This window comes from Ischnura elegans, chromosome 2 (assembly GCF_921293095.1).
Source record: "Ischnura elegans chromosome 2, ioIscEleg1.1, whole genome shotgun sequence".
Lineage (NCBI taxonomy): Eukaryota > Metazoa > Arthropoda > Insecta > Odonata > Coenagrionidae > Ischnura > Ischnura elegans.
The window spans coordinates 144182747-144197524 of record NC_060247.1 but is presented as its reverse complement, the minus strand read 5'-3'; the positions used below and the strand labels follow the sequence as shown (position 1 = coordinate 144197524).

The following is a 14778-nucleotide window of genomic DNA, read 5'->3' as shown; positions in this document are numbered from 1 at the left end:
TAACATTACATTTTTATTTCAAATGTAACAATTAACACATTCAGCGCAGAGTACGTCAATTGACGTGGTGCCATCCAAGCCGAGATATGGAGCACGGCCTTTGACGTTTCTCCGCCTCTGCACGCGACTAACATCCACTTTCGATCATACGTGCATGGCCTTCCCTCTTTCGACACGCGTGTACGGCATTCGTTGAAATCCGTATTTGAATGGAAGTTATGGCCCAAAAACTTCTCTTCAGTTTTCTTTCTTATTTTATCGGCCGATTCGGACGACGTTCATGAAAATCGGGCCTGCATTGAACGTGTTCATAGCCTCTAAAAATTTATTTATAGAATAATAGAATATATCGATTAACAAATTTTTCTATTCCCATCGTGATTATTTTATTTTTGTGAAGTTACCATCCAAGTTTTTTAACTTTAAGGCTATAGTTTCATTTATTTTTGTAGACATACAAAATGGAGAGTTTTTGAGGCTTTTTAACCTGTGCATGGGAGTGGGTGCAATAAATGATTTTTCTTGTGCCATGATGGTGATTCATTTTATTATTTTGGAACATATACTGGTCAGTATAATGACATACATCAGCAATTCAATAATATATAATCATACTAGTGTAATATTTTCAATCTTCTGAATTAAGGAGTGAACATGGTTCTCTGTAGGTACTCACTAAGTGAAATTATGGCCTCTAACTTTGTGGGCCTTGAAATGAACTTGATTTAAAACTTCAGCGCCAATTAAATTCCTGTGTAAAATTTTTGTTCGACCTTTGAAGAGATGTACGTATATCGTCATACCTCAATGAAATTGGATTTCCACCAAATAACGAGAGTAATATTTCCTCGTTGCTTTCCTTTACAAATTGATTCTTTATAAAAAGCATGAATATTTACATAGCCTATTCAAAACTAAGCCTATAATCACTACTACGACTACAAGAGTAGATGTAAAATTCATCTACTATCCTGCTCATCGTATAACTTCTTCCCAGAAATTATTCCAGGTTGTAGGATCCAATCTCCGGAATAATCTACCAGATGAAAAATATTAGGTTTTTTGTAATCGTTTAAGGCAAGAGTTTATAGTTTATTACTTAGTGCTTAGTTATAACTTATTGGTGAAATGAAGAAAAATGTATTTTATATTTCTTTGGTTGTTTGTTCTTTTCATGATGAAACTTAAAGCTGTTCCTAAAACTTCTTCCTCATTGGTTCTACTTTCTGCTTTTTATCGCTGGGTAATCGATGGGCTGTAATGTTAAGTACAGTTACTATGATGGAACTAATTATAATCTTTTGGAATGTTTACATATGTTTTTCTTTTTTTTTTTGAACTTTTTATAATGGAACTCTTTTGTTGTATAGTCTTGTTGGTTTATCGCTCACAACAATGATGTCATATTTCTTTCTGTTTTAATGTATTCTATGTTTATATTCACTCTAAGATTTTTGTACAGTAATTTGATCCATTCTTAGATGACATAAGTCCTAGGGCAATAAATATCTTTCTTTGTTTATTTATTTCAGTCCAAAAACAGCATGATGCCAATTACAGCGAGGACAGTGAATAACGGGAGACTAATTAACTAATATTAAATCTAAATAACAGAAAACCTGGACTAGTCTCCCCATATTCTTGATATTCTTAAAAAAATATCTGCTAGAGTACCTTAAGATACAAGAACTAGCTCCTATTGTGTGTAGTACATATTATTTTCTAGGGAAATTCAAGGACAGCCAACAAAGCCTTCTCAGCCCAAAAACAAGCTGGTAAAGCCTTTGTTCCAAGTTCCACTATGTATTCACCAAAACCCATGCATGTGCTTACTGTATCCTTTACTTTATCTTATCCCATTTTTGTTTTGTAATAGAACATCCGGATAAATTCCCTTATATTTCTAATTTCCATGAATACTCCACCCACTCTAAAAATTACATAACTACACCATACATCCCTTCCATGAGTACGATGTACTTCCTAAGCCAGTTTCTCATTTTAAGGCAGAGCTGATGTCCTCCCCACCTCTGTATATAAAGCCTTTTACGTAAGTGCTTACTACCCACTACCCATCCATCCATCTATCATGCAGTCCCATCACATCCAATCTTCCTTCCTTCATTTCTCTTTCAATATTCTCTATAACACAACCTCATCATTATTCCACTCATTACCACACTCTTCCTCTCCATTACCTTGGTCCTTTTTCTTCTCTCTTGAATGCTGATAATGTACTCGCAAGGAATTCTAATGATAGGGACGCGAGGTCCTTCAATAAGAACTGCCCTTTGGGGACACCAGCCATTTTGGGCTCATTGGAAGTTTATTAGACTCGTGCGATCCTAATCATGTTTTTAGGGAAGAAACAGTTGGTATTGTTTCCTACACCTTTGTATTCTGTATTGCTGTGGACTATCTAAACAAATGGACTACCTTTCATGTGGCTCCTACCCTATGACCCTGACACGAATAATTGTGAATAACACAACTGTGTGAGCGGGGGCCATTGGAACGCACACTATCTGTTCCACCAAAAATACATAGTATGTGGCTCAAGGGAAAGATAGCCAACCTGAAAATCACCATAAATTTCTGCCAATCAGTTAATTGCCTCACAATAATTTGATGTATAATAATAATAATCTTTAATGTCTGACTCAAAAATCAACTTCAACAACAAGTACTCCACACTTTTCACGCTTCAGTGAGGTCATACAAAAATAAAATACATTTCAGAACTTGCATGACTACAAATAATACCAATTGCAATTGAGTACTCTCTCCACAAACATCAAGAGAGAGATCCCATTGCCCTGAAAGGTGGGCCACACACAAACCTTGCTCCTTTGTGTTGAGGTAGCTGTTTCAGCAGAGGTGGGAGAGAAACACTGTGGACAAGATAAACAAGCTGTGTACCCGACATTCTGGCAGAAATGATAACGAAGTATCACCCAGTCTTTGAAAAAAAAAATTGCTTCATCTATTAATGCCAAGAAACTCAAATCTTTTGTAAAAATACAAGAATATAAAAAAGTTTGAATAAATGTAAAAGTTAAACAAATAGAATTTTTCAGAAAAGTAAAAAATAAATTTTAAAATTAATTGCAAATGATTTATTGAGTGTCTTAAATATTTTTAACAGCAAACGTTCTGATAAAAAATGTACATAAAATGACATTTTCTTTTTTCTCAAACACCATTCAAGTATAGGCGACCAAGACTTCAACTGACTGGGCAAGGATTGGATCATGCAGTATGACACGGAACTCCAGGCCACACCTGGTTCAGAGATTGATAATATGCCACAATTATTACAGAGCAAGATGCAGAGAGATTAGTTAGGGTCCACACTCATATGAATTTCAGCAGAATCCCACCAATTACCCACAAATTAAATCACTCACAGATGCCTCTCTATGTATAGGGGTTGCATAATCATTTCTCTGACACAATGACAACAGCAAAACCACAGGATTTATCGAGACTGGGAAGTTTAATTTTGGAGGCGTGTGACATGATGGGCACTCTGAATAAGTACATATCACATGAGGTGCAGTCACAATTCTTTGTTGCCAAACTCTTGAGCCGATTTTCTATTTTCTTGCTGCTGTGACCAGTACAACTGTAATCTCTCAAGCCACAAATTCCAGTACTTGTTGCATTCAGAGAGTGGTAGGTGGAACACATCAGCAGGAGACGCGTCGCTGTAAGCAACCACAACCAGGCCAGCAGTAACCTAGAATTACAGAATGTACATGCTCAAATTCCACTCAAGCTCCTGAAATTCGCAATTTTATGATTAGACAAATTGGAAAAATATGCTACATCAAATTAGGTAGCTTCCTCTTTCTCCTCCTAAAGCATTAAGCAAACCAAAAAACACACCACGCCTCTTCAAGAGTGTCCACAGATTGGTTGCCTCTGAAAGATTGTTTAGAACAATATCACATACATAACTACAATGTATGACACTGTGTGAATGTGAGCACACATGAAGGACGTGGTGACATGATTGCCCTTTTTCTGTGATTTCTCTCGATGCACCTTATTTATTGTGATTATTAGCTCAGTTCTTGCCAATCAATTAATTACACTTGAAGCAGAGCTTACGAAAGGAACAGGAACGTCGTCCTTTGTTACTGACTTTTATGTAACACAAAAAGGCATGGTTATACTTACAAGGAGACATCACCAAATGGATGTTCGGGATCTGGAGGCAGATGTTATTTTCTGAAACTATATAGGTAAGGTAGAAAAAGTGTCACAGCTCTCTTCCACATTGGCCCGGGTTCGAGAGATATTCGCATGTAAAGATATCACGTAGCATGACATCCCTAGAGTTATCGCTCCCCATTAACTACGGGCGTGGCGGCGCGGTCTTGGGTCTCCAACCTGTAGTGGGTGTCCCGGGTTCGAGTCCCGGTGTCAGCATTATTTTTTTTCTCTTCTAATTTTTTAAATCACTGTTACCATTTATCCCCATTCGTTTTATTTTGTTACTTTGCGATTTTTTTATTTTCATATCAATTTTTAGATTTTAAATGAAACTTGGAATTGTGCCTTACCACGCGAATGCTGCACGAAATCTTTTAAACATCTGCATCCAGATCCTGAACATCACTTTGGCGATGTCTCCTTGTTAGCAACTGCGCTTGCCAAACAACAAAAACAATGATAATCCAAACAGACTACATACTTACGATATCAATATGGATCATATAAATGCACAAACAATAAATATCACACATTCCAACACTTACCCTTGATTTTTATTGAATTAAACACATCACCAAAACTAACTTTCATGGTTCCCACTTAAATACTACAAGTACAATGATGATTAAACATGACAACTCTTAAAATACTTAGTAAAATCACTTTACTTAGGGAACAGTTAACCCAATCCTGACGGATAGTTCTTGAGTCTTTCTACCAGTCAGGGACTTGGTAATTTGGTCAGCAAGGTTTTCTCCAGACATTATAACCTGCACCTTAATCAGGCCCCTCTTGACGCAGCCCTTGATGAAGTGGTCCTTGATGTCTATTGCCTGGGACCTCTCGTCAACCTCATCCTTTTCAGCCAGGGAAAGGCACCAATATTGTCAGCAAATATGCAGGGCTGTTCACACTGCTCACCAGCCCCAACATTGTGCAGAACATTCTTCTTGCTTGGTAGATGTGGCGACAACTGTCTGCTTTTTGCACCTTTACTCAATAGGACCACCGGCTAACAGCACCACCAAGCCACTGAAGGATTTTCTATCAGCTTTGTTGTTGGCAAAATCAGTATTAGAGTACAAAACAATTTGACTCCCTGATTTTCTGTATACAATGCAGTAATCTTTGGTATGCCTGAGGTATCTCACCAGGATCTTGACCATGGCCTCGCGTCTTTTCTTAAGCGCTGACAGGAACTGGCTCAGGTAGCTCACAGCAAAGCTCAGGTCTGGTCTGGTGTCATTCACCACGCACAGCAGCATACCAGTAGCCCATCAGCATCTCAATTTTCTTCTACTTTGTCTTTGAATAGGCTTTACTTAATGGACAGGCGGTTCCTATTGAGTCTGTCAGTCCAAACTCATCCAGGATCTTTTCAATGTAAGCACATTTGTCAACTCTTACGCAATGGTCACCAAATCTCAGTATACAGAGTGATTGGAAGTCTGAGATCTCTCCAAGCTCTCTTATTTCTACCTTGTTGTTGAGATTTTCTTTAGACTTGTTGAGATCATCCTCTTTCACCGCCTAAACTGCAAGGTCATCCACATATAAACCCAAATAAATCTTTAATACTTGGTCAATGAATAAACATGGATCTGCATACGATGATTTGAATCCCACAGCAACCCTATTGTAAATATTCAATTCCGCTCAATTGAAAAGTGGCAAATTTCAATTGCATACGAGGAAATTCAATTGAATTTCCATATATTCAATTGAAATTTGTCAATAGGGAAATAGAATTCTTCTCGTTTTCGTGTACCATTCCATCCCAGATTGTTTGAGACAGTATACACATTTAGTTAGTTGGCACACCAAGGAGCGTGGCTTGTCTACATCAAACTCTTGTGGTTGTTCAATGCAGATCTCTTCCATGATGTCACTGTTGATGTAAGCTGATATGATGTCAACATGTTCACACCTCCAACCCTCCTTCGTGCCCAAAACTAACATTAACCTTATCGTTCTTTCTCATCACCATGGGTGAGTATATGGTAGTCGATACCATACCTCTGCGTGAACCTTTGAGCCACTAGCCTAGCATTGGATTTTTGGATGGTTTCCACTTGAGTTAGTCTTGATTTTGAATGTTCAAGTAGATCCAACGATTGTCTTCCCCTGAGGTCAAGATACGACATCCAAGGTGTTTATCTTCTTGAGTCTTGCTAGTTCTTTATCCAGCTTCTTTCCACTTTCAAGAAGACATCGGGAAAGTGATGTTTGAGATGTGGACGTTATTTTCTGAAACTATACAGGTAAGGTAGAAAAAGTGTCACACTTTCTTCCACATATGCCCAAGTTCAAGAGATATTTGCATGCAAAGATTTCGTGCAGCATGACTTCCCTTGAGTAATCGCTCCCTCTCAATTACGGCAGTGGTGGTGTGGTCTAGGGTGCTGTTTCAGTGACACCCATTGTGTGTGTCCCAGGTTTGAGTCCTAGTATCGGCAATATTTTTTTCCCTCTCATAATTATTGAAATCACTGTTACAACTCATCCCCATTTGTTTTATTGGGCTACTTCGCGATTTTATTTATTTTCATATTAACTTATGGATTTTAAGTGGAACTCCTAATTGTGCTTTACCACATGAATTAGAGGACGCATATTTACACGTGAATTTCCGGATAATTTGCTCATCCTCGCCCCATATGGTTGTCGGGAGAATGCAAAAACTCACCCACTCCTACACCGCACAGTATGCAGTACCTGTATCCGGGAAAATACCGCCAAGAGTGTTTTTGCGTATGAGAGAGACAGCAAGCAAATTTGGTCCTCGTGTGAAGGACACCGTGAGAACACTGGAGCACGAGTATCAAAATGTGACTGTGGTGTGCTCCACATCTGGAAAACTCACAACTCAATTGTATGGAGTTTTCTTGCAAATGGTTCTACATCTTTATATGGACAAGAATTTCTTTTTACCTCTAACAGATTTCTGGGGAGGGAAGACAAACGGTGCAATGTGAGACAAATTGTTCAAAGATGATGCAGGTGATACAAATTGCAAAATAAAAATTATAATGCCCCAGCAAAGATGAGCAAATTACCCGGAAATTCACCTGTAAGTAATTATATACTTCCTCTACTTAATGTGGTAAGGAACAATTCAGAACTGCATTTAAAATCCGTAAGTTAATATGAAATAAATGAAATCATTAGTAGTAGCGAAGTAACCAAATAAAACAAATGGAGATGAGTTGTAACAGTGATTTAAAAAATACAGAGAGAGAAAAAAATAATTCCAACACTGGAACTCAAACCCAGGATGCACATGATTGGAGTCACTGAACCAGCGCCCTAGACTGCGTAGCCACCAGTGGAGTGGGGCGTGAGCGATTACTCAAGGGAAGTCATGATGCGCCATATCTTTACATGCAAATATCTCTCGAACCGGCACCTATGTGAAATTCACACTTTTTCTACCTGACCTATTTGGTTTCAGAAAATAACATCCACATCCAGATACTGAACATCACTTTTCCAATGTCTCCTCGTTAGACCTGCTAGGGCTTCCTTCAAACTTTAAGATTCTTCCTCAATGCATTGGAATGCCGATGCTGTTGCATATGCTGAACAGGTTAAGCATGTTGTATTGCTGCAGTCATCATCTACGCATATACAGCTCTTCATTTTTGGCCTTCTTTGCGGTCGTCTTAGGACATGGGGTACCACTTCCTCCACTCCTACTTCATGGTGGTTGTCACGTAGTTCATGGATGTCATGATTCACAGGATACTCGTTTCTCAGGTCATACGGTGATATACTCTCCTCTTCACTTTCGTCAGAGACAGAGACTAGGAATTCAGGGCAATTATTGGTTCTCTTAGCAGTCTTTTCTTGGCTCGCCTTCCACTAGAATTCCTAGAAATCATGAAAAACAGCATCCCTCCTTACAATGACCTTGTTTGTTTCAGGGTTGAGCAAGCGATAGCCCTTGGTGTTTTCTTCATATCCAATCATAACACGTTCTATAACCTTGTTGCCATCTGTGAATACAATGATGTAATGTGCTCCTGAACACGATGGTGGATCAAACTTTCCCATCAAGTCTGTGTGGACCAGCTCGAGAGGCCTACTTGCTCTTGAGTTGCTGGCAGGGAACTGCTTCCTTGTCAACTTCCCCTGGATGCATATTTCGCATCTCTCGCTGTCTTCTTTCTTCATGCTACTCAGCACATGGATCTTGCTTAATGTGTCGTTACTTGCACGACAAAGCCTCTTGTGCCAAGGTTCCTTGGAACTTGCTTGTAGTGCAACAGAAGGGAGTGCACTTTCTTGCCTGCTTGGAATGTTTACTTCCATAACATACATTTTCTTATCCTTCAATGCCCGAAATATGGCCTTCCCCACCATCACTGCTATAGCAGTTCCTCTTTCAAAAATGATTTTTCAACCTTCCTCCGTCAGTCGGTACACAGGCATGTAGATTGCAGTAGAGCACAGGCACATACATTACTTCCTTCAAGATGATTTTCCTCTCTGATATCACCTCAACAGTGCCGATGCCTTCGACAATTAACTTGAATCAATCACCAATTTTTATAGGTACCTTTCATGATGTGTCTATCCCCTGAAATGGATTCATGTCGCTCCACGTGTGGTCAGAAGCTCCAGAGTCAACAAACCGTTTTCCCTCTGATTCTCCGCTCACATATGCATGGGCATCACCCTCTGCACAAAGGAGTACGGCTTCCACTTCCTTGTCCCACTTGTTACAGCTGGCCACTGATGCTTTGCCATTGGCATCTTTCTTTGCCTGTTCTTGAAAGCGAGCCACACTGGACAATGCCTTGCCACATGACCAAGTCCCTTGCTTGAATAGCACTTCATCAGACTTGGCTGTGTTCTCCTGTCCATTTACTTTGAGAACAGTTGCCACCTTGACTGTACTTGCCACTGCCTGACCTGCTATTTTTCTGATTGGATGAGGTCTATTGTTTCCTCCCATTGTGTTTGACGTTGACGTAGCTACCAGTTTTCACCTCCTCTCTTAAATTAGCAACCTACCTTAACATTTCTGGACGTAAGTTCCCCAAGGTTTCCTTCAAATGATCTTACGAACGAGTCATACTTGGACAACGGTAGCGCCATGATGAGAAATGCTCCGAAACACCAGTTGTCAATAGGAATTCCTCCCATTCTCACCTTTTGGATGAGCTCTGTACTTGGACGTTGACATACCAACCGTCTTATCTAACCTCACCATTTGCCTGAAGATCAGCATTGTATGAATAATGCCATACTCCCCATGCATCTGCCTTAGCGTGTCCCATGCTTTCTTCGAGAGTTTGAATTCGTCGACATAAATTGTGCAGCTATGCATAAACAGTAAAAATCACACACTCCAATATGTACACCTTTGGGTGACCCAAGGGGGTAGTGTGAAGCACTGTTTCACTCGGTGAGAACGAGACAACAGAGTTCATCCACAAACCATTGCTGATGGAAGGAAGCCTAATTGAAGAAATGCAAGAAAGGGAGTGCCCAATACTAAGATGGCATGAAAAAAGGATTCTGCTAGGGAAAACATGGTTTGGGAATCTACAGTCAAGAGCTGCACTCCTAAAAGAGCAAGTGCTCACAATAAAATGTAACTCTTTCTCCTTCGTAACACACTTATGACAACACCAGTTATAATCGTCCAATTACATATATGTATGTATGTACCTATTTTAAATTGAATTCTTTCAACCCACAGAACTTGACCAAATGCGAAACAGACTGGTTCACGTTGGGTTTTGGAGTGCGCCTCCCACTGGGAGGCCCTCCCAGTCTGTGGCTGTGAATCATATATGTGCATAGATATGACCATTAACCACTTTGTCCTTGAAGTTTGGTTGCACCACAGATCATTATAGTTTTCTGATTATTGCACTGTAGACTTGGAAAGTTTTTCTTATCTCTGGCCAGCTGCATTGTAATGAGCAGTGGAATATGAGCTGGTCCTTTGATTTCCTTCATTGGTAGATTCAGCAAAGAGTAAAATGCACAAAAACAAAGCCATGCAAACTTGCTCATTTTTTCTAATGGCCTATTTTGGATAAAGTTGTATTGTATAAGGAACTAATGAATGCCAAACATTGACTGCTTATTCAAATAAAAATAAGGTCAATAAATATGGACAAATATTGATTACTCTGGTTAATTTCAATGTAAAGGAAGTCAATTTCTAAAAATGAAGGCCTCTAAAGAAAATTGCTCAACATACTTCCAAGGTAACAGTTTCTTAGGCTGAATGGGATCACGACCTCACTATTTGCCAATATTGTGGGAAAAGTCGTTGTCTTCAGGACTATTACAACCCAATTGCAATTCTGTATTCTAAATGGATGTAATTCTACTGGAAGTTGTAATTCCCAAGATTTCCAGTTGCATGGTCACAATTTGCTGTTTGGACACAACTATTCTGGATGGCCTTCAGGCAAAAATTGCTTAGACGCATATGTGTAGATGGTCACCATAACGTACAGCTTAATAAAAACAATATCAAAATCAACCAATAAATATTATCCATTTACTTTGAAAAAAGATCGGATGCTTTCCCGGCGTATGCTGGTAGTGAAGGCTATTCGAGTTCTCCACCGGGTATTCTCCTCCATGGCTGCCCGATGTTTCCGGGTACAAGTCGTACTCTATCTTCAGGGCTGAGTGTCATTTCTCGGAAGGTGTTCGCCTTATACAGCATGCCGGGATGTCAGGTTCCCTCTGATTGGCCCTTGGTATTAGCCAATGGGATTTTATTCAATACGGGTTTCCATACGTTACTAAGGGAGTAACCGCCATCTCTGTTGAAGTTTTTGTGATGACACTCAGCCCTGAAGATGGAGTACGACTCGTAGCCCGAAACGTCGGGCAGCCATGGAGGAGATTACCTGATGGAGAACTCGAATAGCCTTCACTAACATCCATTTACTTTGCTTTAGCAAGGAATTGTAAAATAAATAATTAATTCTTTATGGGATTAATTTCAAGCCTGCCATATGAACACCAAACAACATGAACCTCAATTATTGTGCAGGGATTACAGGAACTAGGACAATGCACAGAATGCCCAAAAAAGCCACAGATCTGAAGTTTGATTTCCCGTCCAGGAGAGAGTGGCTGGGGGTAGGAGTGTCAATGCTTCACTTCTATCCACAACAAACAACACTACGTACTCATCATGGTCTGATCTGCAGAAAGTTTTCTGTTGTAGATTCATTACGTGAAATCCCACCGAAGAGTTAAATCATTTTCCTGTGATAAAGTCAGCCAATCAGCAAAGAACTTCAATGCTGAATGGATAAAATGGGGTGAGGTACTTACCAGAGAGAACCTTAGGAAACGCCTTATGTGGTGGATTTCTTTTACATCGCGTGATTGGGTCAACGTCAATAAGTTTTCATTGATTTATTGACAATATGAGGAGATTTCGTCAATATTTTGTTGTAAAATAATAAACTTGCAGAGGAAATTAATGCACAAATGCGACGATGTGATTATTTCCCTGGTGTAAGGGGCATATAGTACATAGGTCATTTTTAAAATTCTCGATTGTATGAGAGCATGACGAGGAAAAAATTTAGGAAGATGGACATCTTCAAGTAGATCCTGAACTGGCTGCTTTCAGATGCCAATGAGCTTTGCACTAATTTGTTCCGCCTGTGTACATTTCTGCAACAGCTAAAACCAACTAACCATGAGAAGCTTCCACCAGTTTTGATCAGGTGCGGAAGGCCCTATGAGTAGCATTTTGCATTTAGGGTTTTTTGCTCACTTTCACTTCGATACACGACCAGAATCATAATACCTATGAATCATTGGCAGTTGTGCTTTTGATCCTTTCAGGTTTTCCCACTAGTTATGCGGAGTGGAATGGCTACCAACTAATGCTGTGTACCTACCTGTAATGGATAGTGCTGGTCATAATTCATTGCTCCGACATACGCACTCAGCTGAACGGGAGCATCGTAAGTTTTCTCCAAAGTAGGCTTGGGCTTGTCCGACTTTTTCCACTCAATCAGCACCTCTTCTCCCCTGCAAAGAGACGATTGAGTGCTGGACATGAAAGGGAGACACCAAACGAATACACACAACACAGGAGGACATAACTGCCCACACAGTTTCACAAAAATGGAGCCGCAAGCAGAAGGCTCTTTTTCTTAGAGAATTGTGCCTGAAATGCCTTTTCTACGCATTTCTCTGTTCCATTGACTTTATTTATATATTTTGTGTCCTTACCTTTCACCCCCAGACCTAAAGCAGTGCCCTTGTATATAAGGGATCCAGAAACTTTTTAAAAATCTTACCTTATCTGCACATTCATTTCAGGATAACAATTAAAATGTATTTTTTGCAAATTTCAAAATTTGATGAATTATTATTTTACATTGCCAGATCATGGCTTGAATTTAAGTGGAATTATTTGATGTTTTTACAAGGTTGGGCTAGTAAAATAGCAGCCTGTAGAACAATAAACATATAATTTTTCTAGAAAATAATGAGAAAAAAATTTTCATCAATCTACATGCCGGGAAAACCAAAAATTTTACGTATAATCTATCTGTTATATTCTATTTTAGAGTGCCATTAGGTACATATTATGCATATAGAAAATAAATTTGAATGTAACCATTCAGGTAAGTAATTTCACATTGCTGGAAAATCTTATTCAACAAAAAATTTATAGTACATTTAATGCATGTAAAAAAATTAGCCTAATGCATATTTTTACCTTAAACCTAACCGAACATGTATGTTAGGTGAGAATGGATGTTATTATGTATTATTATTGTTGTTATAGTGTACTTTTATGTACCTGGATTTTCTTACTGTTACTAACGTTTACCCGGGTACCCAGTAATATTTCAGGGTTTCCACTCTACCTAAATAATGAAATTCACAGTTTTTTCCAGGTTTTCACTTTTTTTTCAGGTTTTCACGGTCTCAATGCTGTAAAATTCATGGTCTGCTTAAAAGTCAACAATAGGACAATCACCGGCCGTATATTAACTAAAAATTAACGTACGCAACATACGCCGTGAATGTAAACACAGCAATGAAAAGTGATATCTGTTATGACGTCAACGTTTGCAAAATTCAGGTCCAACTGAAGGCCCAACCCAACAGCGCTCTTGCCCGGACGCCAAATACCATAGCCTCCTTTAATATGCGAATACCCTAAGGACCTTCTTCCGTCTGAACACCAAAAGTCATTTTTTAATTCCTCGCCGAGAGATTGTTTTTTGTGCATGTTGTTATTACCACACAGTAACTAAATTTCCCTTACCCAATCTTTCTGAGATCGCAGAAAATATTTATTAAAATTGTTTATAGAATGTAATAAATCAGAAAATTAATTTCATATAATTACATATAATGCACTTGGTTATAAATATATAAAGACAAAATAAACACCTGCTGAAACACGTTATTTTCACTTTTACTTTATTATTCACATAAATTCAAACGAGGTGAGCATAGTCTATTGAGAGCTATTGCCATAACTTGAAAGCCTATTTGCCGTAGAAATGTTTCCTTAAGTAAAATTCCAATGGCAAACTCATATTTCGAAGCATATGGCATGTGCCCTAATTTTGTGTGGGAACCGAACTTCAAGTTACAAATCAGATAATTTTCGTAAATGGTTCATTCTGGGTCCATTAGAAATGCAAGTTATTTCATTCGTCTTTTTCGAATACAAGTCCATCCCAAGCTATCACTGAAATTGAAACGCTTAAACAAAGTAAGACTTCCGCAATTAAAATGGAAAATATCAGTCAATGTGTCGTCATATAGTACGGACCAATTACTACACTTCGAATATTCGTGTGTAGAGAAATGCGTAGACTAAGCATCTGCGCGTGCCTGACCATGAAACATGATTAACATATCGAATTTGATCAGTCAATCGTAGTATTATTATCAAGATTGAGATATTTTTAAGGTTTCATGGCGAAATTCACGGCTTTTTCCAGGTTTTTTCACGGTAGACGAAATTCACGGCTTATTCACGGTTGAGTGGGAACCATGTATTTATATTTTTATTGGATTTTGAATGAGTGGTTAGATATCTTGATTTCATAAAAAAAAACTGTTATAGGCAGAAATACGTGGCGGAAGGTTTAAGGCAACTGAATGACCTGGCTGCCTATTCTCCCCTCCCCAATGATCCCAATCCGCAATTTCAAAAAGAAACCTTCTCCTTTCTTAAAAATTTTGGCCCCGCAGAAGGACTCAGCCCCTCCGACATTAATCTTCTATCACCTGCCGATTTCAACACTCCACAATTCTGTCTTCTCCCCAAAATACACAAACCCAACAACCCAGGCCGTCCCATCGTGTCTAGCCGCAATTCCCCAACCGAAAGAATAGCAGCCCTTCTAGATCACTACTTGCAACCTCTTGTCACCACCCTTCCATCTTTCATGAAAGACTCCTATCATTTCCTAAGCATACTTAACTCAACCCCTATCCCTACCGGTACCAATCTCCTAATGGGGACAATTGACGTCGTTTCACTATATACTTCTATTCCCCACCACGAAAGCCTCAATGCCCTCAACTACTTTC

At 39.0% G+C, this 14778-nt stretch overlaps 1 protein-coding gene across 1 annotated transcript in view; it reads right to left on the bottom strand.

The window, feature by feature from the left end:
- Window positions 1-3192: 3192 nt before the first annotated feature.
- The window catches only part of LOC124154740 (mitochondrial genome maintenance exonuclease 1-like), a 32145-nt gene continuing 20559 nt past the window's right edge, over window positions 3193-14778 (bottom strand). The window contains exons 3-4 of the mRNA XM_046528642.1: window positions 12111-12243; window positions 3193-3739 (exon numbers count right to left, since the gene is read on the bottom strand). Of these exons, the coding sequence (XP_046384598.1) occupies window positions 3560-3739; window positions 12111-12243 (313 nt within the window). The 3' untranslated portion in view covers window positions 3193-3559. The remainder of the gene's footprint in view (window positions 3740-12110; window positions 12244-14778) is intronic.